The 27626-nt window shown below is 39.1% G+C and overlaps 1 protein-coding gene across 1 annotated transcript in view; it reads left to right on the forward strand.

The window, feature by feature from the left end:
* Positions 1 to 27626, forward strand: part of FHOD3 (formin homology 2 domain containing 3) — a 369637-nt gene that overhangs the window by 204863 nt on the left and 137148 nt on the right. The window contains exon 5 of the mRNA XM_026841709.1: positions 1705 to 1799. Within this exon, the coding sequence (XP_026697510.1) occupies positions 1719 to 1799 (81 nt within the window). The 5' untranslated portion in view covers positions 1705 to 1718. The remainder of the gene's footprint in view (positions 1 to 1704; positions 1800 to 27626) is intronic.

A 27626-nucleotide genomic window follows, 5' to 3' on the forward strand; every position in this document is an offset into this window, starting at 1 on the left:
ATGTGTATAAGAGACAGTATCATGACTGGATCTCATCCTGATCAAGGGCCAAATCTTTTTAGCATTGAAAGGAAGTAAAAACAAGAATTAAGAACTTTCTCTGATTACTGCTGGGATAGCAGTGTTCTTTTCTTTCCTCTACCTGCAAGGAAATACTTCAAAGCGGCCATTTATTCAGGCAGTGTAATTCTTATCTCTTTTTACCGACTGACCTACATCTTTTATTTTACTTTAACACTTGGGCCTGTGTCCCTCCCACCTGATTTTATTCACCTGAGACACGTGTCTTTGGAAGGTGGTGAATGATTGCTTCCTGGAGAGGAGGAGAGGAGAGAGATGGTTGTACCCCAGCAGCAGTGCAGCCTGCCTAAGATATGAGTTACCTCCTTGCTGTAGCCCTCTTGCTCACTTTTTCTCTGTCTTCATTGACTGTGTAGGATGACTTTGCTTGCTTGGTGTAACAGATTAGATAAGGCATGTAAGTACCTAAAATTAGTACCTCTTTATTTTAATTGTAAGTTGACCAACAAGAGCAGAGGAAAAAGGACGAGACAATGTAAAATGAAAGTTAGTTGCTTAGCTATAGGGGTACTTCAGTGCTTGACTGACACTCATGTCTTTGAAAATCTGCCCTCAAGGAAAATGATGCTGCACTGTGCACAACCTGTGCAAAACTTAGCAAATATTTGGAATGTGTTTAGAAGATTAATAATGTCATAATTTTCCTCACTTTGTGGGTTTTTTTCATTTTTTCCCCCCATAAAGCGATGTACTAGGGGCTCATCAGGTTGTATGTTAGATAATTGAGTTGTTATGCCAACAGGCTGTGCTGAAAGGTGTTACATCAGTGATTTCTTTTTCATCCCACTATGCTTTGATCTTCTGCTATAAAGCAGAAGATCTAACAGTGGAAACTTTTGAAGATGATAGATGAATTTTGCTAATCCACTTTTCATAATCCTTACAAAAAATGTCTGTCCTTATCAGTCAGAAAAGATTTAATAGCTGTTGTCTCTAGAAAGTCTCATCAGGATTGCAAACTATGGAATTAGTGTTATGAAATATTTTACTAACATGTTTTGAAATGTTGTTGTAAATGCTTTAGAGTAAGTGAAGATGCTTCTTTGTTAACCATGCTTTGTTCGTTGTATTTTATCACTAAAATTCAAAACTCCTTTGCAAGAGAGCACTGTGCAATGGTGAATATTTGCTGTCCTTACTGGTGTTAATTGCCCTTCTTTAATTTCATATTATTGGAATTAACTGAAACAGTCAACTTAATCCAAATATACTAATTCCAAACATTATATGGTGCTGAAATAAATGGTAAAAGTCTTGCCTCACAAGATGTAAAGCATTATAGCTGATGGAACCATTGAGACAGTAAACAGTGTGTAGAATACTGTTTTAGAATACTGTTTGCAGATTTGGGGGGAATAAAATGTGACATCTTCTAGGAAGGAACAAGTGCCTGTGCTTGTCCCTAGATGAAATTCACACTTATATCATCCAGATGAAGTCAGTAAAGTTGCTGCAGTTGCCCAGGATTTTGTCCAGCACAGTCTTGCCCAATATACTTTTCGTTAGTTGAGCTCCCCACGTCTCTGGAAAAACCCTTCTTATAGAAAATTGCCAGTAATGCTTAGGATTATAAAAAGTATTCACCAGGTCTGATTATATTTTATCTCTTTTTCTTTACAATAGCTTTGGGCCAGATAATGCTCTATGTCGATGGCATGAATGGAGTAATAAATCATAATGAAACCATCCAATGGCTGTACACACTTATTGGGTCAAAGGTAAGACACTCTCCAAAATTCTCATTTTGTATGATTTTTGTGTTCTTTTAATACATTTTATTTGTATTACGTATGCATTTAGGGTATAAACAGTTATAAAAGCTCTAAATGAGTACATAACAGTCTGCATGGAAACCAGGGTACACTGAGCTGTTATTTCTTTTCTACTGTTTTTATACTCTTTTTGGCTGTGTTGACACATACTCTGCTCTTAAAAGCCATGATACCATGCACTCATTACTGTCTGTGCTGCCATTGCAGCTGACCATGGGGAAGATTTTTTGGTCTTGCAGTTGCAGCTCCCAAGACATTCTACAAAACCACTTTTTGGGGTGTTTCTTCCCTTTCCATTCTCTGAATACAAATCCTTTTCTACAGTTTCACCATTTTGTACTGCTCAACTTTGCTGAGCACTGTGGGAGAGTAATTCAGAGTGACTTCCTTTTTAGAATAGAATAGAATGGTTCAGTTGGAAGTGACTTACAACTATCATCTAGACCTAACTGCCTGACTAATTCAGGACTGACCAAATGTTAAAGTGTGTTATTAAGGGCATTGTCCAAATGCCTCTTAAACAGACAGGGATAGGGCATCGCCCATCTCTCTAGGAAGCCTGTTCCAGTGTTTAGCCACCCTCTCTGTAAAGAAACGTCAAGTTTAATGACAAGAATTGTCAAGTCCTAATGTTAAGTGCCTGAAGAGCCCTAGAAGACAAAATCTGGTACCTGCCTACAGGGGATTCTTTGTTGGTCCCTACATACAAAGAGACAAAAGCTGAAGGCCAGAATGTATGCCACTTGGGTTGATCTTCTCCAGTGGAGTATTGATTTATATAGTGCACAACCCACTTTTAAGGCCATCTTTTCTGCAAGATGAGAAGAAAACAGGACGTAGATTCTCTTGGCATGCCATCCTGAAAGGCCATAGGGTAGATAAAACCACAAATACACCATTTGACAGTCTGCTGGCTGTCCAGGAAGTTTAAGGCATGCAGGAAATGCTGCTGCTCTTGCCATGTAGACCTGCTTGGGATAGATCTGTATGACACAATAGATGGAACAGGGTATGTTAGCTATTGTTAACAACTCAAAAATTGCTGTAATTGGTGGAGTTGTATCCATAGTTAGAATTACCAATAAATCTCCAGGAACATTTCCTCAAGTGGCTGAGATACAGAAAGTCGCTGTTGGATACTGTAGCGACATAGAGATGCTGCTGCTCTCCCCCTTTCCCCTGATAGCTTTCAGAACACAAGGAGAAAAGGTCCCAGGGGCCTTTTTTAACCACTACAGACTTTTTTTCTACTATATGCAGACTACACTGCTGCAGCAGATTATCAAGTCAAAGAACAGATGCTGCAGTATTGAAATAACTGATTTATCTTGGGTTGATGTACCTATATTGGTAGATACGTAAAAGTAAGATAATTACAGTTATCAAATCTCAGTTTTGCAAGGCGTGGCTCACAACTGGGAGAAGATGAGGAGAAATTTTTCTCCAATGTAAAATGTTCCACTGTTGTCTGGGCATCACGCTGGGCAATTTGCCTTCTTGAAGCAGAGAATGTTAGCCATGTTTGGAAAAACAGTGCAAGATGAGAGAGAAATGGTTTGCTTGGTATAGATCCTGATTTTCTGTGGGACAGATAAAAGATGCAAACAAAAAAGGAAAAAAATACATTGCCATGTCTATGATTATTTTAATTCACTAATGCACCTAATAGGAGTGGGATGAGAGATAAACACAACTGTATTGCTACCTTGCAGATTAAATTCTGTCTAGGTTTTCTTGACCAGACCACATCAGTTCTGGGGTCCTTAAGCTCCTTTTGCCCTCCCCCATCGCCAGCTCGAATGATTATCTCCGTGTCCTGGCCCGGTGCCTGCAGCTGAGGAATGCAGGCAATGCGCTTTGAATAGTTTGGTTTCAGGTAGCATCAAAGTTGCTTTTTCATTATTCTTTGACTGTCTTGGAAGAGATCTAAGTCCCTGTCTGTGTGCCAGAAGTTAACTGAAGGTATGGCAGGCTTACTGTCAGAGTGTGGTGGGACAGCTGCTTTATGCACTTAAAGGTGGTTTTGACTTTCTGTGAAAAATGAACCCCCGGAATTTGCCACGCACCTACAGTCTAATTTGCAGCCTTGATACGCTGGTGTCTTCTCTGCAAAAAAGATGGAGAAAAATAAGTTAACACTGTTGAACAAAAAAGGAATAGTGAAATTGCCAAATAAGTCTTGGGATAAATCCCTCTAACAGGATGCAGGAGGAATACAGTCATTCAGCTGCCACAGCTGTGACACATGGTTTCTTGCCTTCTCAAAAGCTCTGACAAGACTTAATATACTCAGCAGTGGAGACTGCTGAACCTTTTCCACTGATTTTTTTTTTATTATTATTATTTTTGGTCAAGTTCTATAATGGTTTTGACCCTTCACTCTTACTTGTTCTGCTCTGCTTGCATAGGACTGCTGGCACCCTTACTCATTTGGAGTGATGTATTACTGTAATTTCAGCAGAGGATCTTAGAGTCTGGCACACTCAGCACTGCAACAGCTATAATTTTGGTACCCAGCTCCAGGATCACTTTATGCATCTAGCAGTATTTCTGTACAGGGATAGGGGAAAGGGGTGGAAAACAAAATTTAAAATTAGTGAGAAAGAAGGACTATAAGCAGTTTACTGAAAACCTGTCTAGATTATTGCCATCATATTCTTTACTATTGCTAGTTCTGCTGCAGTTTTAGCCCTCTGAGCACCAATGGATGTTTATATAGATGGTTTATTGGAAGTTGCTGATAATTTTAGCGCTGTTGTCTCATTTTGCTATGGATAAAGTTATCAGGGAAGTGGTGCTGCTGCCCTTATGCCCTTATGGGTAAGAGGCATCAGTGATGTTAGGGTGAGGAACTGCAAAGTGGGAAGAAAGTTAATCTTAGATGACTCATTTGTTAGTGGGCAGAAAGAGCCTTCTGTTTCAGACTGGTATTATATAGGTTCTAGACTGGAAATTTGAAGTTAGCAGTACCCTTTTTCTGCCGTGTTATTTAAAGAGAAGAGCATTATCAGCACATCCCAAACTCTTATGGCCACCGACGGTCCTTTGCAAGACACATCCAACCACGTGTGACCACACCCGTGTATGCCACTGGCCTTTCATAGTTTGGCTGTAGACTGCTTTCCAATCATCAATGGCTAATACATCCCTGGCATAAACCATTTACAGCATAATCCCCATTTAATTGTACATTAGTACTATTTCATCATTAGTTATATAGGCAGCAATTCCTCAGTCTTTCCCTGTTTAACAAAGCATGCAAGTATGTACTTAATTATAGGTGTATGGTTACATGCTGTTGGCTTCCAAAGAACTTTTAATACATAACTGAGTTCAGCAGTGTACTGCTGTAGGAGTGCAAAAGAAGGCTATAGCAGGGCCAAGGCTCTGACCATCTTACATAAACTAGAAGTTACGTAAATAGGAAATATCTGTGTCAACCAAGTTTTTTAGCATTCATTGGTAGCATAGAACATGCAAGATACTTTGCTTTTAAAAACACAAAACTATACGAGTCAATTAACGCTAATTAACTGGGCTTTCAGAATTGCTCCTTAACTTCTACTTTTTTTTTTTTTTTTTAAGTGGGTAAATCAACCTGTCAGGGGTGTTGCCTTAACTGGCCGTGTGCCATAACACACATGTTTCAACCTCACAGCATCTGGGAAATGATATTTAACCACATTCTCTGTGTTTCTGCCAGCTATACATTGCTGCTGCTGAAGTTGGAATTTTTTGCATTGTATTGAAAGTTATATTTAGCCTGGTTGTAAAGGGATCTGAGGCATTTGCTCATGCTGGCAGCTGGCACCACAAAGCCCTGTGGAGCTCTATGGTGGATCACCTGCAGGTAGAGTCTCGGTATGATGGTGATGGCAAGTGCTGTTGAAAAATTTCTCTTACCCAAAACAAGGGACACTAAGCCATATTTAAGTCCTTAGAATGTATGTTTCATCTCTTATCATGTATGAGGTAATATATCTATTATCTTTCATATGCATTGGTATTCCCTCTGACCTGGTAATGGAAAGTGTATGGTACTGTATCAGCCCCTTACCCTCTCCAGGACTAGCTACCAAGTGTTTACAGAAAGTATATTTCTTGGAAAAAAATCAGGTGTTTATATTGTCCGCTAGAGAAGCAAACCTTCCTTTGCATCACAACCCACAGACGTTTGCCACTGCACCTTGATCTTCAAAGGCACATCTAAGGCATTAAGTGGTCCAAAACCTGAGTCTGGTTTCACCTTCTCTTTTCCTCCATTTTTGACTGATACTACTACTGATAAAGATTATTTTTTCCTATTTGATGATCCAGGCTGTTCTCATTTCCCCCATGGGCGATAAAGCCCCTTTTTGGCATTGTTTTCAGTGGAAAGTAATCCATTTTCAAAGTGATGCTGGGTAACCTCAGAAGACAGAGTGGAATGCTGGGCCCAGGCTGATAGAACAAGGTTGATTAAAGATTCCTATCTCACATCTTGTTTTAATTTTTTTTTTCCTACTTTGCTTCTGTCTGGGTCCTAGATTGCAAGGTTAAATACGAACTTTAACTAGCAAGTTGCTCCCTATGCCTTGCGTGAATCTTTTACTCCCCTTGGTATTGAAGTAGTAATTTTTCAAAATGTTTTAAAATGTAATTCAGTCCAAAAGAATAAAAAAAAAATTCAAAGCAAAAGGAAAAAAACCACAGCATTCAAACAGAATGTAGTTGTAGTGAGTGAATTTGTGGATTTCAAAAGGAAAGTCCAGTAGGGCTGCTTTTCCTGCACGGTGCCAGTGACATGTTAAAACATGCACATGGTTGGCAAGTCATTTCATGAGAATTTTGAGAGAAATAATATTCTTAGGCACAAAAAGTACTAAAATTGTTTTACAACTGAATCATTTAAGATATGTAGAGGTAAATACTCAGTTTAAGAACTTGATTGAATCAGTCTCCATTTCACAAGTCATTAATGCATGTGCTCAACTAAAGTCATAAGCAGAGCAGAAAATACCATACTTGATTTTGTGCTTTTCTTTTCCTCAGGAAACTACTCACCAAATCTTATGCAAATGGGTGTTAAAGTGGGTCTACAACTACATACAGAAAACTGGTTTGCAGACATGGAGAAAGTTACAAATGTAAGGGGCTTAAAAGATGTGAACAGAACTGAAATAGTAGCATTAGTAGTACTGGAGCCCAAAGCACATTGAATTAAATCACTACCAAAACTGTATGGTATACTCTTTTGCTGAGGGTCTTGGAAATACAGTGTGTTTGCATCTCATCAGTTTTTCCAGCGATGTATTTTGAAAATCATTGTGTGTATAGATGACTTATTCAGATTTCCTGGATTTCCTGGACTTATTAACATTTCCTGGATGATGAGAGTGAATATACATAAGAATATGCCTGATCTTTGGGAGCAAGAGGTTGTGCTGTAAACTGTCCTGTTCTTTATTCTTAACATGTTTGGAAGGTGATCTAGAAAAGCTGGTCAGCTAAAAAAGAATTAAGCGTCCTAGAAAAATTATACAGCTTGGGGACCTCTTGTGATTAATTTCTCATGTTGTCTTCTGCCTAGATGGTTAACAAGCTCTTGCAGCCTCTGACAAATGAGACCCCATATATGGCTAACACACAAGCTATATAGATTGCATTGTCTCTCTTACCTGCAGCCACATTTCTGATAAGCCTGTGCTTTTGTTCTGTTTTCAGGTCTAGCCCAGATAGAAATGATAGTTAGGTGTAAGTCTTAGAGGCTTTCAGGCTCTTTTACTTCCTGGATGGGTTCAGAGCAAAGCTGAGATCTCCCCTCGAGCCCAAAAACCAGGGCAATCTCACCCGTGGTCTGCCCTTCACTCAAGACCCTTGAGCTGTGGTGAACAGGTACAACTGCTTTGAGTTCAGTGAAACTGTGAACATTTATGTCAGTTTAGCAGCTGGCTCTTAACTTAATCTGCTATGCATTTGGCCATTGAACTATTGTTATGAAAATGGTTGTGTGAGGGAGAAACAAAATCTTGGATTTATGGGAACTTTCCTACTTCCTGCCGCTCAGGGGCTTGAGCCAATGCTCACCCAGGTCAGCGGAGAGCTTCCCTCCTCTTTCACTCAAACTCTAATGGCATTGTAGCATGAACAAAGTTTATTTTGAATTGAATTTAATTGGTGCTTTGAAGATAAGGATCAGGATGTTGCAATAAACTTGGAATAGGATGCACCAGCCAGTGCACACTACATTATGCACTCGCTTTGGTCTGTCCAACTCAGCAGACAGGCTGCTAAGAGTGCTGCTCTTCTTTATCAGCTGTTATTTGTAGGTTTCAAAGTTGTTCCATCTAACATGAGAGTTTGCAGTAGTACAGTCCTGCAGCAATAACTATTCCTGTAACTCCATCTATCTCATTCAGTTCTGAGTATTGTGAAAGGATAAATACCCATTTTTCTGTGTTCAGAATGAACTCCTTTAGATTAAGGCGATACTAGAAAACACACAGTCCCCCCACATCATATCAGAGATATTTGAACTCAACTCATTTGAAGTGGAGAATGAGAAAATGTAATGATTAACTGCCAACAACATGGCAAATGTTCAGGCCCAACTTTTCCCTCAGTCCCATCTGTTCAAATCTGTATGAGAAAATGTCCTGTTAGTGATGAGTGAAACATGTCCAAATATTTCCAGAAAATACCATACATATATGCAGATGTACAAATTTCTTGTTGTAAAGGAAAGGCGTAAAGAAAGAAAAAAGCAAGTGTCATGCTAAAATTAGGTAAGGGGAAAAACTGAAAAACAACCTAAAAGTCAGTGCTACCTTTTTAGAATTACCTTGGTCTCTCTCACAACAGTAGCTCAGTGTCACTGATCTGTTACCATTCATATTGGTGAGCAAATTACTGTGCCTCAGGCCTTAACTGTTACTACTTTCTATTAGCTACTAGTGTGTTTTAACAAGCATTGTGTCCAGCATTCCTGTGAAAGGAGAAGGTGTAGTTGCAAAGTTTGTTTGTATTGATATATGAGACTAAAGAAAATGGAGTCTACTTTTTCCAGCATGCTTGAAGCCACCAGTGTGAAAAGTCTTTGACTATAAAATCAATTGCCTGAACAAGGAAAACAGAAAATTTTCAACCCTAAATTGTCAGATGAAAAAGAGTGAAGAAATATGAGAGTTGCCACAAGGATAAAAAGCATCTGGTTATAATCCAAGAGTATAGTACACACCTGAGATTTTTACGCATATCTAAACACAGAAATCAACTTGGCCAATATAAAACACATTGTGGTCATTATGCCAAACTTTTTGGGATAGCTAAGTTATAATTTTGCAGGATAGAAATACTGTTAGGACTAAGTCAGGAGTTTAGTAAGCTTTTAAGGAGTGTTTTAAAATTTAAAAGAAGCAGTTATGTACATTTTCTGGAAGCACTGTTTCATTAATTCAGATGCTAATGCTTCAGTTTGCAGAGTTGCCTGTTTTCTGCTCTCTGTTGCTCTTAGGAGATACGGGGAAGTATATTTTCTCTCAGTGGGTACAGTGCTTGGTGGAGAGCATGTGGGCTAATAGAAAGTTTTGATGAAGACAGGGAAAGCTCTTCTGGTGTATAATCAATTACTGAAATGCCACCAAAGTCAAAGTTGTTAGCTCAGGTACCTTTATTGAAGGTCAAAGTGATGTAGTTTTTTAATCTATTTAACAGTATAAATAAGTGTATGTGAAAAGTCCAGATAATGCTTCACAATGAAGTGCTTCCTCTGAATTCTTTCATGGGTTTTTTAATCATAGTCATTTCTCTTTGGTCTGGTCCAGTCAGTCATGTTGATGTCCAGTAATGTGATGTTTTTAGCACCATTGCAGAGCTAGGATGGAGACTGCACAGGTAAGTGCCTCTTCATGCAGGCACTTACATGTGGCCTTAAGTGCAGGCATCCTGGTGGGAAGCTACTTAGCAATCCTTCCTTGCTCCCCTGAGCCCTCTTCTTCAAGACTTATACTTCGTGCTGCCAAACTCAACAGCTTCTGATACTGGATGAAGATTTTGGAAGTCATTTACTGTCTGATACGACTGTGTGCATTGTCAAATATGCTGTCTGTTCAACTAGCTGTTGTGCCGGTCTATTGGATGACTGATTCTGGTTTATATATTTACATTCATCAGTAAATAGGTGTCAAAAATCAAAGTTGTAGGCTCATGTGAGTAGCAAATATCCTTTGTACCCTGTTCTTGTATCTCCATTTCAGCAAGCCACTGGACAAGTCCCTCCCGGTGCAATCAGCAGATGTACTTTTATGCAGTGAGGTACTGAGTCATGGGTAGTGGAGCCCATGTCTATGCCATGTGTGGTACATGAGATAGATAAGTGTGAAAAAGTAAGAAAATGCACCATAGTGAATGGCTGTGTTTCCAAAAAATGCCAAGTACTGGTACCCTCACCTGTACTTATTGTCAAATTGTTATATTGTTCCATTTCCCTCTGCATAGCGAGACCAATGTAAGAAACAAACTTGGGATCCAGATTGCCTGAGGTTTAATTAAACATCCTGAGTTTTAGACAGATACTTTGGCTCTTCTGCCGGCAAAAAGCAGGGGGGTGTGCATGCACTGAGATGACTCCTGTAATTTTGTAGGAAGAAAGGAGGTTGTCAACCTTTTGCATTCTTCAGTGTGTATTAATGTTCTGGGGTTTTATGACTGTTAAAGGGCATTATGGTTAATTTTTACTTATTCCCTCAGATTTGAGGAATGTAGGTAGTCTTTCCTTATCTTAACAGAGTTTTGGGCTTCCCTTACATATTTACCACAATGCCCTATAATATTCATTCAGTGACAAGCATGGTTTAATTAATTTATAGGATATGGTTAGGATGCTTTTGTTAATAGCTTCATTTTTTTCACGGTTATAGTAAACTTTTGGAGAGTCAGACTGCGTTACCAAGTTGCTTTTTCCTCTCGCCTCTTATTTTGGTGATTATTGAATTGATATTAAAGTTTTTTCAGAAGATCTGCACTGTTGATATGGATCCTTTTTACAGGATTTTGCAAAAATGCAAGTACAGTTTGTGAGAAAACAACAGCAGAAATTCCACACAAAGTATGTTCAAATTTTTGGCTGTGCAAGGATCTCATTCTCCTCTAAAAGTATGAATTGAATCTCCTTGTACTTTCTGTTTGTTGATGTGAGGCATATAGGATCCATCTTCTTCTTCAGAGTGGTGTTACTTAATCTTCTCACTTTTTTTTTTTTTTTTTTTTTTTTTTTTTTTTTTTTTTAATGTCCTATCTTTTTGGAAACTCCTTGGAACAGAAACTGAATTAGTCATTGCCTTTTTTTAAAAAAAATTTGTCTTAATTTTCTTCTTAAATTAGTCTCTGTCCTGGTTGCCATATATATAGTGCAGTAGTGGAATTCTGTCTGCAGAGAAGAAGGTGGTATCCAACATTTTTCATAGCGTCGTGTAAACCAGATCTGAGACACTTCAGCCAACACAGCAGTTAATACACCAGTGGTTTGCTTTCAGCTTAGCCTGGAAGAATTGCCCAGCTAGAGAGGGAGTCCATACATTGGGAGAGCCAGGCTGAGTCCAGCTTCCAGGCACATTCTTGAACCTGTTTCCAAATCCCTTTGTTCCCTGGTCCCTCATCTGGAAAATTGGTATTTGGATTTTAGAGCCCTGGAGGAAGAACATGGGGGAGTGAAAGGACAGATTATATGTGTTGAAGACAGATACGTACATGAAAGTTGAACCTAATGCTAATTGTTACCGTATCTGTCCTTTTGGCATCATTCATAAATGTTTGTCATTCCTTTATTTAGATATAGTTTGTCTTTAAAGCAACAGCTATTGGCTGAAGGTACTTGGATAACGGTAAAAAATATGCTGTATCAAAAATGGAAACCACCAAACCATAATATGATAGCTTTATATTCAGCATGTAGCACACACCAAGGAACCCAAGTTGCAACCAGCTCAGGTCCCTCACCAGGTTATTGCCCTAGGACTCATGGTGGTTACCTCATAGATTTTACATTGGCCTCTCCAGTTACAGGACTAGTCCTCAGAAAGGAAGATGTCTGGTAGAATGTGTGGTCTTCAATTATTGTTCATATGACCAAGATCAAAAGAAAGGTTCTCTGATATGCGATTTGGTTTTTTTTTTTTCCTCTCTAGTCCTCTAGTAGTAGTTTATAAAGTCTTTTCAGAAAGTTTTCCAGTGTACCAGTAGGTTCTCTAGATGGCTCCCATGATTCACCAAAATTAGTCTCATCTGGACGTGCTGTGTACTCTCTTTCCATATTCTGATCCTCTTTCATCACAGCAATCAAACAAAGAGTTCAGATGCTTCCTGGTTTGCCCCCCCTCTCTCTCTCTGCTATTTTCCTCTTTTGAAGACCACATTAATGAAAAACAAGAATGTGGTGTTCAGTATAAAAAACACTGTTAATACCTCAGCCAGCGTGGAATTTTTATAGATTGGTCCCTTTTATTTTTGAATTTCCTCTTCTTATTAAAAGAGACAGAACTGTAGCAAATCTATGTTTTGTCTTTTTGTTTCCAGCAGTGTGAAGCTACCTCCTTCTTTAGTTTAGTAGCAAAATTAAAACACCCTCTCAGAAGCCGTTTTTTTCTCCACTGCACTTTAAATTTCACTGTGTGGTTGTCTAAGCATCTTATAGTTATGATTTTGGAGGGAGCAGCAATATTTTGCTAATTCACAGTTTGAATGCTTCCCCAGACAAGCTTTGCATGTGACAGACTTTCTTACGGAATGTAAATGGAAAGAATAAAATGAGACAAGAGACCCCTGCAGATGTTAACATGTGGAATTGCCTCAAAATTGTTAATCCTATGTGAGTTGAGTTTCTGTTCACCATTATTTTCCTTTAGAGAGGACAGAATTCCACTTCATATTTTCTTCTCTGTGTCACCACTCACCGTGGTTTGCAGTCCTTTGTGGTCAAGTTGCTGTTTCTTTTTGTCTTCCTCATTGCAGTCTAGCTTCCCCATATACACGCTCTCCTTATATTTTATGTCTGTTGGGCCACTCATCCATGCACAGGACAAGTGTAGAGCCCTCTGTGGTAAGGATTCTGTGTGGCTGTAGGAGGAGAGACATGATAGACCACCTAAGGTTTGTTTCCAGATATTCACTGCCTGGTGATTTGCTCGGATGGATGTCTATACTAGCTGTGGATCTGATAGTGAGATTTGTGCCAAATTTGTTTAGAAATGCTTCAACTTTTGTCAATGGCCTGCATGATATGTTCCTTCTCATTTCTTTGTCGTCCCCATCTGATGTGGGGATACAACATAAATGCAGAAGTTCAGTTTCTTACAGTGGAAGATCTATGTTCACAGCAAAGCATCAGACAGAGAATGTAAGTTCACTAAGGAGAAATTGCAGTATATGTCAAAGAGGATAGCCATGCCATTTAGTAGGGTGGGTTTTGTATAGAACAGCAAGTGCTCAGAGGGTGTCCCAAGGCACTGGGCCATGGGACAGAATCTGAAAACTGAGCACAAGATTTTTCTGATGTCATCACCTGATGTAGTAATACTGCAATTACTCATCTAGGGGGTTGTTTTGCTTTTCTTCCCTTTTGCTCAGAAGGGTGGGTTAGGATTATTCGTCATCTTTGGCTAAACCGACACAAAGTTATGTGGAACAGATGGACATCACCAGACTGCATTTACCTACAGGTCATTAACACAACACGTTTTGACAGGTCTAAATAGTTCAATCCCAGTCTGCACCAGTTATGATATTATAGATGTTAAAGCACTAATAGCATCCTGCCATTTCAATTATTCTTTAGTTCTAGAATAAAAATGGAGCCTAAAAAAGCATCCCCTTCTCATTACCTCCCTTTTCAGAGGGGTTTCCTTCTAAAGTTTTCACAGTAAGTTGCCTTTCGTCATGGAAGTGACTTGTCATTTGAGAGGCAAAAAGGGAGATACTTCACTCATCAGAGCTCCAGGAGGTTTTAGGTTTACCGTTTCATTTGAAACGATACTATTAATTTGTGTGCCTGTTTTAATTTTAAATGCTACTTTGTCCATAAAAATAGTTTGCTTAAATGTCCTGTATCTTTAGAACCAAAGGAAAATGAAAATTCTGAAATTTTTAGAATAGGTATTAATACCTCCTGCCTCCATCTGAGATTCCTGCTTTTCTGTGTGGGTATGGATGCATGCAGAATAATGCTGACACACACGTATTTTCTCTGACTGCTCTGGAGAAGCAGCATCATCAGTGGTGGCCACCGCATGCCTGCAGCAAGGAAAGATCAAGAAGGGAGACCAGACAGGACACATCTTGTACGACCAAGCGCTGCAGCTGCAGCTGTTCTTGTGTGTAAGGAAAAAATATCAGTGGGGAGAACAAAAAAGCAAGCTGCCTTTTCTGCCTTAGAAAAGCCATCCCACAGCACCACCTAGCAGACACAGATGGGTATGCATAACTAGACTGAAGACAAGACTGGCAAAATGCTACTGGGAGAATAATGGAGCTGGACTGTGTGCTGTAAAAAGACTGTTCCACCTAATACCTAGCACAGGTCCTTGGTACGAGCTGAGTTGTACTGTCATTCCCTCATGCAGCTGTTACCCTTTTGTGTTGGATAGTTGTAGCCCAATGCAGCTAATTAATCTCTCCACCTTTCTGATGAAATACATCTTCAGTTTTGGGAGTTTTTTTGGTACTTTGGAGTTGTGCTTTTTGGCCTCGTGTTTTTTAACATACCTAGCTTCATCGGAGTGATGGCATTAATTGTCTTGCAATTAATTGTCTGTACTTCTCTGCATTAGTCCAAGGTGCTAGAGAGGAAATTGCCCAGCAGCCTGCTGAGGAATACTTCCAGAGTACAGATTTCAAAGGTCCCAGTAAGCATAGCCTAGTCCCCACCCCAGTGGCTGGGGAAGATGTCTTAGAAAATAAGGTGCAGCTGCTGACTGCTTCTCTTTTTAAAAGATGTTGTTTTACATGTTTGTTTTTCTAGAGGGACCAAAACACGAGGTTGCTTTTTGGGCTGCAAAATGTGAGGTGTTCATTTATGAAACTGTAGCAGCCTTTACTTTGTTACTTGATTAATCTTGTTCATCTCCATACCATAAATTGCATTTTAGCCTTCGCCCTGCCATCCTAAACAGGTGAGTATGAAAGGCTCTGGCAATACCCACTTGTGGGAAGCTCTCTAGGAGCTTGAAGGCAATATTCAGGGCTGTAAATAAAGAGGTGATTTCAGAATACAAGTGGTAGTTGATTATGCTGAACAAGAGCAGCACTGGTCTTCCTATGAATTGTACTGTGTAGATGTGAGTTAGATGATTTCTGTGATTACTGTCATGTTTTTTCTGGATTGGAAAGGACCTTGAAGATCATCCAGTCCAACCATTAACCTAACACTGACAGTTCCCAACTACACCAGATCCCTCAGCGCTATGTCTACCTGATTCTTAAACACCTCCAGGGATGGGGACTCCACCACCTCCCTGGGCAGACCATTCCAACGCTTCACAACCCGTTCTGTGAAGAAATGCTTCCTAATATCCAGTCTAAACCTTCCCTGGCACAATTTGAGTCCATTACCGCTTATCCTTTCGCTTATTACTTGGTTCAAGAAACTCATCTCCAGCTCTCTGCACCCTCCTTTCAGGCAGCTGCAGAGGGCGATGAGGTCTCCCCTCAGCCTCCTCTTCTCCAGACTAAACACCCCCAGTTCCCTCAGCCGCTCCCCGTACGACCTGTGCTCCAGACCCTGCACCAGCTCCGTTGCCCTTCTCTGGACACGCTCGAGTCATTCCATGTCCTTTTTGTAGTGAGGGGCCCAAAACTGAACACAGGAATCGAGGGGCGGCCTCACCAGTGCCGAGTCCAGGGGTCAGATCCCTTCCCTGTCCCTGCTGGCCACGCTATTGCTGACACCAGCCAGGATGCCATTGGCCTTCTTGGCCCCCTGGGCACACTGCTGGCTCCTGTTCAGCCGGCTGTCAATCAACACCCCCAGGTCCCTCTCTGACTGGCAGCTCTCCAGCCACTGCTCCCCAAGCCTGTAGTGCTGCTGGGGGTTGTTGTGGCCCAAGGGCAGCCCCCCAGCATTTGGCCTTATGGAAACTCCTCCAGTTGGGCTCAGCCCATGGCTCCAGCCTGTCCAGGTCTCTTAATAGGAAGGAGTAGTAGGACTTTCAGCTTGCAAAGATTTTTAGTTTGGCATTATGCATGTAGGCAGATCTGCTTTACTACTCAGAGACAGTAGAGAGAGATCTGTGGCAGCAAGACTGAAATCCAGTCCCTTCTAGGTTCTGAGATTTTATTTTCCTGGTTAAAGCAGAAGACTGCCTATCAGGACTTTTAATTTGTTTTGTAGCATTGAGAAAAATTATTAGCTTTGTTATTATTATTTAAAGCCAAAACCTTTACAATTAAATCCATATGTGGACACTTAAATATTTCTTTGATTTACTTTTATGAAAGGAAATGTACCTATGCGTTACCTTGGAAAACTTAAAAAAATAATTTTTTTTTCTGATATTTCCATGATCACTGTGGTAGTATCTTTCGTGCTCTTCACACAGTTGCTCCATGATACTTTTTATCTCTTTTATGGAACTCTTTAGGTGTTTAAGTAAATGTTCCTTGCCAAGTGCTGTGAAAGCCTACCATGAAACATTTTCTAAAAGCAGGCAAAATAACACCAAAGTAAGAGTTTGGGGTTATTTTAGTACTCTCAATAAACTCACCTTTTCAAAAATTGTACTCTACTGAGTTGAAAGGGTCAAATCTCAATTACAATTTCTTTTGGCTAAATCTATAGGAACCATTCCCGTCAGACATTACACAGGTACCTCAGTGCATTTCAGTTGAGCTTTCTGGGATACAAAGGATCACATTCTGAAGCAGTTTATTTTACTGCTTTTGTGAACTGCTGCCCCTTGTTAGGGCATCACTGTATTTACTGATTTTTCCTGCAGTTACTCTTCAGAAGAAAGTAATAGTAATCTTTGTCGTTTCTTCAGAAGAAGGCAGGCTTGAGTTGCTTTTCCTTCTCTCTCTCCCTCTTTCTGTCTGTACTGCTCCCAAAGAACTGAAACAACAGCCCAAAATTGATCTATGATGCAAGTCAAATCACTGCTGATTATGATCTCATGCTTCTGTGGGTTCAGCTCTTTGAATGACCATGGCAATTACTTGGCTAAAAACTATACGAGTCCCAGATGCCGAATAATTCTCAAATAAAACACCTCAAATATGTTTCATTCTGTCAATAACAAAACCGAAATGCTTATTAAGTAATGCCACAATAAAAGCCCATCTGATTGTGCAGTGGCATGGTCAAATGTATTTAGTCCTCAGGTTCAGAGTAGGGCACTGAGAAGGGTCAAATGAAGGGAAATCTGCTCTGCTAGCTGCTCCCTGTCCTGGTCACCACTGCTGCAAACCTACTTTGGTAGCTACAGCCTCCTAGAAATATAGAGGCATATATTTGGTTTTGATTACCTCATTATATTTCTGTTTGGTACTTTTAGACCTGTGGCAAAAATGGTCACATTTCAGGTGAGTTTGGAGGATGTTCCATGGTACTTCTGGGCCTCTTTTATCTCACTTAGGAGATAAGGAATGTAGTCCAGGCTTGTCTTTGAGCTTCACATCCACACTTCCAGGAAAGTAGGCTGTAGGGAGACTTTTACACACACAGGTGTGTGAGTTCAGAAGCCCTGCCAGACTTGTCTGTTTTGAAAGTAAGTTTCCAAGCTTTGAATACTTGTCATAGCCATGTTCCAAGTCTTCTGTAGAGAAAACATGTTTCTAACCCTCCACTGTCAAACTAGACTGAAACTAAGGATTGATATCACCGTGGTACTGCTGACAAACTGAAACACAAATTCTGTGAGTCAGTAGGAGGTTTGTTAGCAAGATGCTCCATATTCTCTTAAGTGCTTGAGAAAATCAAGTCACTTAAGCTACAGTATCACAGATATTTACTGTAATCCTAGACCCCACTTGATGTACAGAGAACTACTAGAATCTCATTGCATAAAAGTTCTTGTCTTCATGAGATTTGTGAACTGAAAAGTACATTTTGGGCACTGAATCTTAATGTATGTAGGACTGCTGTTATACCAAGATTAGGTAATCACTGTGATGTGGTCAAAATAAGTGTTATGGGTCTTTTTGCACCCTCCTGTCCCTTTCAGTATGTATGTGTTTGGGGGGTGGTACAGGTGTGTGAGAGAGAGACAGAAAACAAGTTGCAGGTGCCAAGCTTTGAAAAATTAAGAATGCTTTAAAATAAAAAACACAGCCGTCTCTATTTTTGTATTCATGTTCTTGATATAGCTGTTATTATTTAGTCACATTTAATCATTTAGACACAGTCCTGAGCATTTAGACACAGTCCTGAGCAACTAGCTGTAGTTGGCTTTGCAAGGACTTGAACAAGATGACTTCCAGAGAGGTCCCTTCCAACCTCAGTCCTTCTGTGAATCACCCAAAGTTCCTCCTCCTTTTTCTGCTGAAGTTGGTAGCCACATACTTTGCCTTATACTTTGAAGAAAACTGTAAAAGCCAGATCTTTCTTATGACCTGTAACAAAGAAGCTTGCTTTGATGATGAATCTGAATGTTAGAGTTCTCTCAATGGTGTTAATGAAACTGAAGCTGAAGTATTACCAAGAGGAGTGCTGTACAGAAACTTTTCTATTTTTATTATCCAAGCAGGAGTCTGAGGGGTTTCTTTTCACCTCTTTCTCCTTTCTGTGATTGAAAACCAAGCATACATCTTTTCAGTTGGTGTGTTTATTTGATTTGCTGTAAAATTGAGGGTGGATGTGATGAGTTTGGTTGATATAAGTCAGAGGAAGGAGACAGCTTGAGATAGAGGAATTACATTATCTCCTTGAACACTGAACTTTGTATCTCTTACAAAATAATTATCACTGTGATAGGAGAGTACTGTTGCCTACCATGGTAACATCATATAATCTTGCAATTCTGCAGATGTATGCAGAAGTTGCATAGCTGCTAGCATTTATGAAAACCAAAATTTAAACTATATCCATCTATATCCTCTTTCAGTGAAGGAGAGAGTTAGAATAATGCGTAATTGCTAGGGCTATGCAATTAAGCAATGCTTTAGCTGATACTTTTGCCCTCATAAATCAGGTTTCTAAATGCTAGCTCTGTGGAAGATTCTGCCACTCAGCTCAGAAATTCACCACATGGGAATCTGGGAATGTGCCTGGGCTCAGTTACTTTTTGTTTTCATCATGGAGTCCTGTGGATTTAGAAAAAAGCATCTGGACTATACTGATGATGTGAACTGGATTTGAGGATAGCCACCTTTTCCATACTTGGGAAGCTGTGACAAATAGACGATTGCCAGAGAAATGTGACCACTTCCCTTATGTTTAGATACTCTTCAGATAACAGCTTTATTCATAAACTTTATTTGGCAAGTTGTCCAAAGGTAAATAAATGGGTCTGGTACTGCTTCTGAGTTCCTTTTTGTGCCTAATAAGACTCAGAATTTTGAGAATAGAGAAAAATCTTCATTCTATATCTACAGTGAAATACTAAATACTAATACTTTTACTGTTCCAGTAGCAAATTGAATATATACATCAGTATCTCCTTTCTCTAGTTTTACTTTATTAATTATTTTTTCAAGAGGAGTTTGTGGTGTGTTTGTTCCATGGTTTTATGTACAATATTTGTTCTTTCAACAGTTTTATTATTTCAGTAGTTCAAACCACTAGTATGTTGCTTTTTAGGATGCCAAAAAAGGATAACCTGATAACATTATTTGCTTAAGAAAGGTGTTGCAATAGGTAATATATAATAGTTTGGACTTTTTCTTAACACACTATCTTCAACCATTTCCACACATTTTATACATAGGTTGTTTTGATTTTGAGTTTTTGCTGTTGAAATGTTGTCTGTGAAATTGTACAGTGTCAGGAAAGGACTGCCATATCATTAAACTTATAGGGGTTTTCAGGTGAAGTTATTTAAATGCAGCCATAGTTTTGGTATTTGATATGAGTACTTTTTAATGGAACTGTTGAAAGAACAAATTTCACGTGCATAAAACCACAGAATAATAACAGAGTAGTTTTCCACTGTACTTGCAGACTCAAATATTTTTTTCCCCTAGGGCTCTTGAACTCAACCTTGGTATTATTTAAACAGGACATCGCCAAGGCCACTAACTCTAGCAAGTTGTTTCATGAGCAGTAAAACTAATGAAGCAGTTTTTTATCTTTGTTCTCCTTCTTCCTTGCTTTTTCCTTCCCATCCTACATACTCTCAGTACCATCAGTTCTCTCATGCCTATCTTTGGTACAACTTGCAGCCTGCAGTGTGGCTGGTGGAAGACTACATGAGGACTAATTTTCTAGCTGGCTTCCTTTCAAAATGACTGGAAACTTCCTTTTCTCTTATGAGAATGCTGACTTGGGGTCTTTTGTAATGCAGTTTTCAATTTGAGTAGGAACATAGCTCAATTGCTGTCAAATATGACTGAATTCAGTGGGCAGATCCCATAGTTACAGGGAAGTTAGTCTACAACTGGACAGTGGGAGGGACAGCACAGCTGTCTAAGGTAACAAGGGTGAAAATGGAGTGCTCCTCATAATTGTTGTGTGTTTGAGAGGGTTTAATTTTATAAGGAGGCTCTGATAGAAGGTACTCTGATACTTTCCTTATTTCTGTGTTTTCCTCTGGCTTTGACCATAATTCGGCAGAGCCACACATTTTACTGGTGACAACTTTCACAGGCAGGGACAGGGTGAACTCTGACCTCCACCTAAGCCATTCTGTGCGTTGGTCAGGAGGACAACTAACTTCATGAAGTTTTGAGATGCTGCTTTGTACACAGTTCCCATATCAAACATACTGCAGGTCTGAAGCTTGTGAAGCACTGCCTGCCAGTCATGAGGAAATTCTTTTTTGCATCACCTACAGGCCATCCTGTATAAATCAGCAGTCTGGCTTTGATAGGAGATGGGTCTCAGAAGAAAGTAGTTTGGTATGGAAAATTGATGTGGAGCCCGTGGTCTTCCTTTTACATAGTTTCTAATCATTCATGAAAATGATACAATAGTGATTTAATCTTAAATCTAAAGCCTGCATTTGAAATTTAAAATATTTCTGAAAGCATACGTTAGTCAAATGTTTACTTGGGGACTTAAAAAAAAAAAAAAAAAGGAAATAAGATGCAATTTCACATCTAATTGCCTTTTAAGTTCACGGTACTTCAGCTTTCCCATATGTCGAATGTGATGAATCGCATCATGGTTCATAAAACTGTTACATGACTTGATTAATTGTAGATGGCTTTCAGATCCTTAAATTCTTTGCATGAGAGAAGTAACTTACCTTAGTAACAGGTTATGTAATCCCTTCTCTCTTTAAAAGTGATTGCCTTTTGTCTTGAGAACAGTGACATTGTATTACATCGGATGCCTTCCCAAACCAACGTGTCGCTCAACTGCGTAACGAAAGCTAAAATAGTGTGATATGAAAGGGATTTTGGAGAGGAGAACAAAGATAAAGTCCTGTCTGCAATTAAGTTCATAAAAATTCTTTTCCTCTCCCAGTTTTTTGGAACACAACTAAGGAAATATCAACTTGGTCCTGCCCAAGGAGAAGAAGGTGCTGAAATTGCCATTATCCCAAACCTTCCCTGTTGCCAAAGGTTCAGCCCAATGACCATCTGTTGAGGACAGTGTAGTTCAAGGCTAACATCATACATCATTGTAGAGGACTGGTGGGAAGGTTCAACGTGCAACACTTCTTTCCATTATAAGAAGAAAGAAAAAAAAAAAAGGTGCCAAATGGCCTTAATCATATTTCTCCTATGTAGGCACACACACACTGTTCTTGTGATTGATTTTAGTTTGCAAATTAATCTATTATGTGAAATTCTAATTCCCTGTGGTTTCATATATTGTTGCTAATTATCTACTTATCTTCCTGTTACCAAAACATGAAGTACCAGTTACATCTGTTGCTGAACAGCTCATCAGGGTACTGTTCAAGAGAGACAACGTTATTTTTCATTCATTCTGCACATTTTATATAACAGACATATGACTAATTCATAAAGACCCCTCTTGTTTAAACAGTGCAACATACTCATTAACTACTTTGACTGTGACCTATAGACCTTAGGTCATGCATTTGCAGTAACTACCAAAAAATCGCATAGTCAGACAGTATGTTTCCAGATGCTAAGTTGCATTATAATGACATTCTACATGTCATAGTATTTTTTTTTTAATTTTGCTTAAGGCTAGTTTAGCATGCACCCAGCCAAAGTTATGCTATCTAATGAAAGGAACAGACTTTACTAGACAATCTTACTCTATGATCCGAAACATGAAAATGCTAGAAAACCCTTCCTATATATAAACAATTCAAGGTGCGTGTTTGCAGAAGAAAAAAGAGAAGAAAAAGGTCTGTTCCTTATCAAAATCTCTTTGATAGCACATTACACTCTAGCAGAAATTGCTTCTCATGTTACTGTAGTTTCTCTCAAGCTAAGTGTTTTATACCTTATCTCACAATCTTTATCCAGACACAGAAGGCAGGTCTAGATGTACTGATGATGTTCATTTGGCTGGAGTCCTAGAAGATACCAGTGTTTGGGAAGGGTTATTAAAAGCATCAACAGGTTGAATATGATGAAACTGCACAATTTGAAGAAAGAAAAAAAAATAAATCTTAGTGTAAATCTTTACAAGTGAATCATAATTCCTGTTCTGGACACAGGCTGATGGCAAATTTCCAGTTAAATATTTTTGTTTTGTGTTTTGCAATGGAAAAAGCTAAAAATTTAATTGAAACCAAACTCTTCTGTTTCAGCAATTTCGGAAAGAGCAACAGAGGAAGGCACTCAAACTGGGGAATACCTAATATGTCTGTGCTTGGGGCCCTTGACAAAGGTGTGATGAAACCATCTCAAGAGTCACCTGAGACTAAAGAAGTTTGATCCTTTAATATCCTATAATGAACAGGTCCTATCCTGTCCAACTTTCTGGCTGAATAATTATATGTAATTTTCACACAATGAACAGTTCTCATGGGAGAAACTGAGGAAATGTTCTGGTTGTAGGGAAAGAAAACAAGACAAGGCTGCTCTTTCCTGTGAAGCTGTGAATGGTCTTCCATTCATCTTGTCATAAAACAAAGAAAAACATAATTTTAGGCTATTTCATGGGATGAGAAAGTCACTTCCCCACCTCACAGGAAGATTGTTATGGATATTCCAAGAGAGGGAGAGGGGAACGCCCAGAAAACCCTGTAGCATCTCCTATCTCATTCCAAGCTCTGTAGTTTTTAAACAAAGCCTGTATGATGTGGTGATGGCTGAATGAGAAATGCAGCTACATCATTAGTTCATTGCAAATGGCTTAATACAGGGCTGATTTCTACCCCCAACATATCCTTTTAAAGCTCCCATCAGAATTACATGTATTCAGCTGAGATCTGCTTTGGCTTATAATATGCTTTGATTTGTTGTATGAATTGCCTGCTTCTGTGTACAGATTTTTTTCATTTTCCCCCCTTCTGCTTCTGGACCACGATTGATGATGTAAATAATCATTTCCAGGCAAGAACCTTTTTTTTTTCCTGTTGACCAGTCACTAATAACTACTTGCTCATCCCTGTGTTTTGCTGGTAAGCCAGATGAATTTCTTTTTAATGTTCTTCTTTCTCTTCATGTCAGAAATCTCACCGCAGATAAATGACAGATACATACCACATATGTAACAGTGTGCAGACCTTATTATCCAGTACATTTACAGAGTTCTAAGAAACTTCATTTTAAGAATAGCAAATGTATGCATTTCTCTACCATTCCTAGCATTACACACTCTGCAGAGAGAAAAGCTTAAAGGAACATTCAGAATTTAAAGACTGTTGTTTAATTGATAATTTTTTAGCGTCTCCTATCTTAAGCATATAGGGGTTCTCATCTTGATCTATCTTTTCTTTCTGCAGTGTCCACACCTTCAGTCCTGGGCCTGCAGAGCACTTAACAACAATTAACTTGCCTATTTAAGCATCTCTCTTTGAAGATTTGAGAAAAAATAACTGTATATTTAAATAAGGTCTAGCATTATTTTAATATAGTCCAACTAATAAAAATCCCAGTGCTTAAAATCAAGGTGTCATCACACACATTTTTATTTGTTCTACTGGTATACCAGCCCACAGAAACATAGATTGTTTAATAGTTACAGCCCTAATGATGTAAAATGCCAAAGTGTACATGGTATTTAGTACCTAGAATGGGGTTATTCACATATGTTATGTATACTGTATTTGGCTTCATATCTCATCTTTGTGATACCTCCATGTGTCCTGCACTCCCTGAGACTTGGGCAGTTGTTGCCTCTCTGGTAAGAAAATAGAGGAATTGGCATGTCTTCATTGCAGCCTGGAAAGCAGCTTTTAAGGCCCAAGCACATATGAACTCTTTCTCCATTCTGGAGAAAGGTGATTACACTCATTTGAGAAGTTTCGTGGCGTTCTGTACGTTATTTCTAAATTTTTCGTCATTCTCCTTAAAAGAGGCTGCCTTAAAGCTTAGATAGAAAATTAAGCTTACTAGAGACATTTGGCTCAGGTGATGCAGAAGGATCTCATTCTTCTGATCATTCTTCCATTCAGGAGCTATGAATAGAAAGGAACTGGATTACTAAATAGAGTTGTCAACCTTTTTGGGAATTAAGTCATTTCCCTCAAATTTCAGTTTTGGAGAAGAGAGTCAGAGAATAGGAAGAACTTAGTTTGTTTCTATATTTTGTGATGCATTTTCACATCCTAGTAATAGGGGTTTCCAAATGTTTTACCCCATAATGTCTTTCCCCTTGCTTGTTTGAGACCCCCACACCCCCGTTCTGGTATATTTTTGTCTGGGTTATGTAAACACTCTGTACAACACATTTACAAAGCTGTTTGCTCTTGTAGATGTTATAGTTCTTTCCCCCAACTATAACTAGCCCTGCATACTTCTGAGATATCTGGTCTTCAGTCATTGTATTAGAGGTGGCTCTCCCTGCTTGTGCACCCAGTGCTGGAGCTCTTGGCTGGCTTTCAGCCATGCAGATGTGGGAGAGATCCAGTAAGATGCTGGCTGCAATGTTGACATCCTTGCTACATAAATACAGGTGAACAGCTTGAGAAATACTGAAATGACATTGTTCCAGGGAGTCCAGAAAAATCAATATTTTTAATATTTATCAGAAAATACTGGGATGTTTTATGTGTCAGGTAAATTATGCATGCACATACCTGGCACTGACTGCTTGGTTGAGAAACAAGATCAGCTTCTTTCTGCTTTGTGTACTTCCTGTTGTATGGGCTGTAAATACCTTAATTTCTACCAAAGCTGTGTTATGCAAAGGGATGTCAACATAAGATTAGCCAGTTGTCCTTCCTCATCATCATCTGTTTTCAACATTATATTTCTGATTTCAGTCTGTTTTCAAGATTAGATGTTTCTCTGAGAGCAAGGGCAGACATGTTCCAGGTGCGTTGTTATTTTCCAGGGAAAGAAAGCAAAGAAACTGGCACAGTTCTTGGAACTGCCACAAAATAGACACCTTATGCCACAGCATCAGTAAGATAAGATTGTGTCATTGGAGGCAAACCTTTCATACAGAACAGACAGCTCTTGTTGCCCATATCCAGTAATGCTGAAGTTGAAGCACAACGCTGAGGCTTCTAGTACGCATGTAAAGCAACAGCAAAACAGGAAGGTAGTAGCAAACAAGGAGATTGAGAAAGCATGGTTTTCATCTAGTACATATATTCTTCTAATATATATACTAGTGTCTGTGTATATGGAAGCGTATGTATGTGTGTGTATCTGTAGTTTTACTGGCTGCTGAAGGAACTTTTCTGAACTATTAGCAACAAATATGACATGAAACCAAAGAGCTGGATACCAGTTCTGGTTGAATCCCAAATTATAATCTGGAAATGTTAGCAGATATTTTTCATCACTACCCTGCTATAGAGCTGTTTCTTTTTCTTTTTTTTTTTTTTCCTTTTTTTTTCAGTTTTATCCTTACCCATCTTGTGGGATTCATCCAGAGACATGTAAGACAAACCTGTAAACCTGTGCTTTGGTCTGACTCCCCTGCCTCAACAGGAGAGACTGGTTATGAACAACATATAGAAATGTATGGAACATGTAATATTGTAAGAAATCCTAGGAGAAATCAATGCTTTTTTGTTTATGCACATCTAACTTTTTGATAGATGTCCTGTACTTATTTTTGATGGCTTTTGATGCAGTAACGCTTCATGCTCAAGGTGAGTGTTAGTCCTAAATTTTCCTTGTGGCAGGTTTTAACTGGCACTTTTTGTACATCTTCCTTTTCTGCCTCTTTTCTTCATTTGCTTGTGATTCTTCCTTGAAAATTGCCCTTTGGGAGTACTGAGTCCTGGTAACTCTTCTTAAAAAGAAGGGAAAATTACAGATGTTTCTTTTAGCATCACAGCATTTAATTCTGTCTACTTGTTCTGAATAAGAGAATATGAATTTGAACAAGAGTTGGTAGTGTGCCCTTGTGTGAAAGGCAGCCAAATGCATCCAGGGTTGGGTTGGTGGGAGTGTAGCCACCCACATGAAGAAAGTGCCTCTCCCTGTTTGGTGGTAAGACTGCATTGGCTGTTCTGGGGTCCTGGTTTGAGCTCCTCAGTATGAGATAGAGATTTACCTAGTGAAGTGAGTCCAGTGGGGGTTCACCATGATGGTTAGCAGGCTGGAGCACGTGGTATATGAGGAAGAGGGAACTGGGCTTATTTACCTAAGATGAGAAGCAAAGTGGTATTAGGGCCATTTCAACTTGAATTATTCTAAAATTATCTCAAGCTCAATATTTATGTTTCCTTTCCCTTGCTTACTACAAAATAAAATAATATTATATATTATAATGTGTTATATATTTTATATATTTATGATTCATTATAGTAAATATTGGGTTTATATATATAACCTATATATATCATATATTTTATTTAAATATACAAATATAAAATCTTCCATTCCAGGAAGATCTTTCTTCCTCTTGTGAACAGAGGGTGGTTTTATCCCCTTGTGAAACATGAAACTGACCCTCACTGCAGGAGCTGGCAGGACACCAGTGGGCTGTTCTTGCAGCGCTACATCTGAAGTTGGGGGCATCTTTGCACCCCAGAAGAAAGAAGGGTTTCAGCTTTCCTGAGCACCTCTCACTGGCAGGCTGGACACTGGTTGCATTGCATATTTTTTTAGCTGCAGCTCTGCCTGGCTGTGTCCTATCAACAGAATGAGTACATGGCCTGCAAGGCCATGTCTGCACTTGAATTAGGCCTCAGAGGATTTGACCATAGTAAATCTTTAGTTAAAAATCCAATGCCCGTTTCTTCTTTAAATTTGAATAGCATAAATCCAAAGCAGCTACATTGCCCTGAGTGAAATATTGTTTTTACTCAAGTTTGTTTTGTCTTTCTTCATTTTTTTTTCCAAAGGTCCTAAAATTTTAAATCTGAACTTTGTAAATATTGCTTTGGTCTCTAAGTCAGTGAACTTTCTGACAACATTCCTTGTAAAGGCTAAAGACTTTTCTGGCAAGTAATTAACAATTGGGACAAGCCCTTCCATGAGACATGAGATTTGCAGCCTGTTGTGTGGTCTCTTTGGCTGGGTCTGTAACACATTTCCGATTGTCTAAATATAAAGAGATAAAAAGGAAATGGACTGCCAAACTCCACTGTATAACATAAA

This window comes from Athene cunicularia (assembly GCF_003259725.1).
Source record: "Athene cunicularia isolate RWA chromosome 2 unlocalized genomic scaffold, athCun1 chr2_part1, whole genome shotgun sequence".
In the NCBI taxonomy this organism is placed as follows: domain Eukaryota; kingdom Metazoa; phylum Chordata; class Aves; order Strigiformes; family Strigidae; genus Athene; species Athene cunicularia.